Source organism: Lolium rigidum, chromosome 2, assembly GCF_022539505.1.
Source record: "Lolium rigidum isolate FL_2022 chromosome 2, APGP_CSIRO_Lrig_0.1, whole genome shotgun sequence".
NCBI lineage: Eukaryota > Viridiplantae > Streptophyta > Magnoliopsida > Poales > Poaceae > Lolium > Lolium rigidum.
The window spans coordinates 291,600,943-291,604,655 of record NC_061509.1 but is presented as its reverse complement, the minus strand read 5'-3'; the positions used below and the strand labels follow the sequence as shown (position 1 = coordinate 291,604,655).

The window sequence follows — 3,713 nt, the reverse complement described above, 5'->3', positions numbered from 1 at the left end:
AAGTTTCGGACATCAGATATGGTTGTTAGTAACATAACAAGAAACAGTTTGAAGAACATAACCAAACGAAGGTTGAGCTCCATATAGTTCGCACCACATCATTAAAGGAAGGCTCTGGAACTGGGAAGAAAATGGTTTCACGAGATTCCGCTTGGAGAGAAGTATTTCGAACATAGGACAAACAGACGCCGCTAAAAGAAGAACAAGCAGACGCCCAAGTTGGTAGAAGTACACATATCAGTAAGGAAAACTGATTGAATTTCAAACAAAGTCCAAACTCTAAATATGTCACAGCACAAAATATAAAATAAGATTAGATTGGCTAGAACACATAGCTTCACACCGAAAAGTAAAAGTACTCATTACTCAAGTAGTGTCACTCTAACCCAGCTAGCCCAGGAAACAGCACAGCCTACGCACTACAAAAATTTCCGAACATTGCATAGGAAAAATAAGAACTCAGACCGTCCTTAACCACAATTCAAATAGACCCAGACCTTACCACTCTACCAGAATTAGAGTTGGAGATATTAAACAAAAATAAACTCTTATCCAGCACCTTACTGCAATTCCTAAGATTATAATCTAGAGAAGGTCAGCAACATTTGCAGGGAGCTCCTCAATGACCACGTTGTAGAACTTCTGGATGTCGAACAGCATCCTCTCATCCTCGCGTGTGACGAAGTTGATGGCAACTCCCTTCCTCCCGAACCGACCACTACGACCAATGCGATGGAGGTAGTTCTCAGGCTGAGTCGGCAGGTCATAGTTGATGACGAGGGAGACTTGCTGGACATCAATACCACGAGCCAGCAGGTCGGTGGTGATGAGCACACGAGAAGACCCAGACCTGAACTCCCTCATGATGATGTCCCTAGTGTTCTGGTCCATGTCTCCGTGTGTGGCAGACACTGTGTGGTCCCTTCCCCTCATCTTGTCAGTGAGCCAGTCCACCTTGCGGCGGGTGTTCACAAAGATGACACTCTGGGTAATGGCCAAGGTCTCGTACAGGTCACAGAGAGTATCCAGCTTCCACTCTTCCTTCTCAACATTGACATAGAACTGCTTGATACCCTCAAGGGTAAGCTCATCTCTCTTAACAAGAATCCTCACAGGCTTGTTCATGAACTTGCGGGTGATCTCAAGGGCCTCAGGAGGCATGGTAGCAGAGAACACCCCAACCTGAATCTTTCCTGGAAGAAGCTGGAAGATATCATAGATCTGCAGAAGATGAAGCCACAAGTTAAAGCTATGCAAAAATAATATGAACAGTTAGGGATAAGTGTATGAACGTTAATAGATCATCAACAAAGATGCATGTCAACAACACTTTAACTGATACAGATAGTATTAACTTCAAACAGTCTGTGCAAGTTGCAACAATTGTATAGCACATAAATAGTCTAACCTCTTACACAAATACAAGACATTATGGTATAGACGTTGTGGTAGGCTAACAAAACATATTACATTTAGGACTGAGGTAGTAGGTTGAGCATAGTATCATTTAAAAAAGAACATGTGCAACCGAAAACATGATATACAAAAGTTTACACATTAGGATCGTGTTTCAATGAGTAGATTGAACGTTAGAAAAGTATTAGTTTGAAACTTCAGTTAATTAAAAAAAATCTACCTTTTATGCAAGCATAGACACAAGGAGAACACTAATGCAGATGAGTACGAGTAAGAAGCAAACCTGATCCTTGAAACCACGTGAAAGCATCTCATCAGCTTCATCCAGTACAAACATCTTGATGTGATCTGGGCGGAGAGACTGCCTGCGCAGCATGTCAAACACACGACCAGGTGTGCCAACAACAACGTGCACACCACTGGCAAGAATCCTCTGGTCTTCACGAACAGATGTTCCACCAACACAGGCGTGCACCTTCACACCTAGGTAGTCACCAAGAGCACGCATAACCTTCTCAATCTGCTGGGCCAGCTCACGGGTGGGAGCAAGGACCAGAGCCTGGCAGTCGACCAAGCCATAGTCAAGCTGCTGCAGGATTCCAGAGCAGAAGGTGGCAGTCTTTCCAGTTCCAGACTGAGCTTGCTGGATCACATCGAGTCCCTTGCAGAAGGGGACGATTCCTCTCTGCTGAATGGCAGATGGCTTCTCAAAACCTACAAACAGAAGTATTTATATAAGATGGCCAAACATTTAGCTGTTATGAAATAGGGTATAAGGAACAGGAATTAGGTATATACCATAAGCATAGATGCCTCTGAGAAGGTTCTCTTGGAGGCCCATGTCATCAAAGCTCTCGTGCACTTCATCGTAGGAAGTGAAAAACTCCTCAGTGTCGCCTTGGCTCCTGCATGTTGCCACGAGCAAAAGGCATGAGCTTCATTCATATAGCATGGGATGGCTATTGGAAGACAAATAAATTGGTAGAGAGATGACTTACAGCAGCTCTGTCATCTTGGTGTCATAATGCTTGGCGTCAAACTGGGAACCCTCTGGTGCCATTCCTGCCATGACTGTATTGAACAAAGAAAGAAACTTGTTAAGAACCAGGACATGTGGTCAGCAACAGACTAAGGCATCATCAAGATGCAAGCTAATATAGCAACCAAGTTGGACCAAAAAAAGGCACTTCCAGAGGAGATTGCAACCATTATTAGGTAGAAAAAAATTAGTTATGCTTCACATCTGCAACAACTAACCACACTAGCAGTGTACCTACTACCCAATCTAGCGCAGCAGCAAGTACCCACAGTCCGCCGCTTCACAGCACGAGTAAACACTATTAGATCTATTACCAGCCAGCCAGGAACAGTCTCAATGTAAACGAAAGCATCAGCAAATCGTCGAAAGGCTAGCCTGCATCTAATCCAGGTAAAACAAATAGCTTTGCGAACTCCCTAATCCAACCACCATACAAATCTAGCTCCCCGGTTCCCGCAGTAACCAAAAAATCGCTCTTTTTAGCTACAAAATCTCGAAACGGAAGCTACAAATCGACGAATCTCGAGATCGAACGCACTCTGTCGCAGGGCCAGCTAAAAAGACGCGAAATTTCCTACCCAACCCGCCGCTCCTCATAAAAAAAACCCTCTTTTTCCTGCCGGTTCCGGCCAGATCCAGCGCCGGAACGAGACTAAACCACCCCAGATCGATCGAGACACAAAACTAACTATCAGAAACCCAGATCGATCGACTATGACCAAATAGATCTTCTAAAAGCCGAGACGACGTTAGGTTACCTGAAGCGGTGGGTTGGAGAGCGGATCTGGAGGCTTGGTTGCTGTGGATTGAGCGAGCGAACCCGAGATCGCCGTCCCGGATTCGATCGAGCGACTTTGGGTGAGTTGGGCAGGCGAGAGACGAAGAACAAGGGTTTGGTGGAGGTGGGGAGAGAGAAAGGCGGCTTATATTGGTCCCCGACGGAAGCGGCGGGCGGCTCGACTCCTTCTCGGCTCTCTCCACACGGGACGAGTAGGGTTTTCCTCTTCTCTCGTGGGCTTTTCGCTTGTTTTTTGGGCCTCACGGTCCATCTCCCGCTGGCCTTTTATAGGCGTCGGTCGACCCACGGGCGTCCCTGTCCCGCCCGGCGAAAAACTTTCCATTTTTGTTTTGCTGTTTTGAAGGAAAAAAATGAGAGTTTGTACCAGTCACGAGTCACGAGTCACGACGTTGTCGTTCTGTATTTTTTGTGGAGCTGCGACGCAAGAGCTGGAGTTATTTTCAAGTTTTTTTGCTAGGA

At 45.7% G+C, this 3,713-nt stretch overlaps 1 protein-coding gene across 1 annotated transcript; it reads right to left on the bottom strand.

Annotated features, from left to right (window-relative positions):
* Positions 1-336: 336 nt before the first annotated feature.
* On the bottom strand, positions 337-3,365 carry LOC124693631 (eukaryotic initiation factor 4A-like). Its single transcript, XM_047227115.1, has 5 exons — positions 3,214-3,365; positions 2,415-2,487; positions 2,215-2,321; positions 1,700-2,130; positions 337-1,221 (listed from the first exon to the last, which is right to left on the bottom strand). Exons 2-5 carry the CDS (start codon positions 2,483-2,485, stop codon positions 586-588), a joined length of 1,245 nt encoding a protein of 414 aa, XP_047083071.1. The 5' UTR covers positions 2,486-2,487; positions 3,214-3,365; the 3' UTR covers positions 337-585.
* Between the last annotated feature and the right edge of the window lie 348 nt (positions 3,366-3,713).

What these genes read in the sequence shown, in the direction of transcription:
- LOC124693631 (XM_047227115.1), bottom strand. Translation starts at nt 2,485, where the DNA reads ATGGCAGGAATGGCACCAGAGGGTTCCCAGTTTGACGCCAAGCATTAT. An exon ending in ACCAAGATGACAGAGCTGCT is followed by an intron (nt 2,322 to 2,414) that starts GTAAGTCATCTC and finishes GGCAACATGCAG; the next exon opens with GAGCCAAGGCGACACTGAGG. An exon ending in CAGAGGCATCTATGCTTATG is followed by an intron (nt 2,131 to 2,214) that starts GTATATACCTAA and finishes TTCTGTTTGTAG; the next exon opens with GTTTTGAGAAGCCATCTGCC.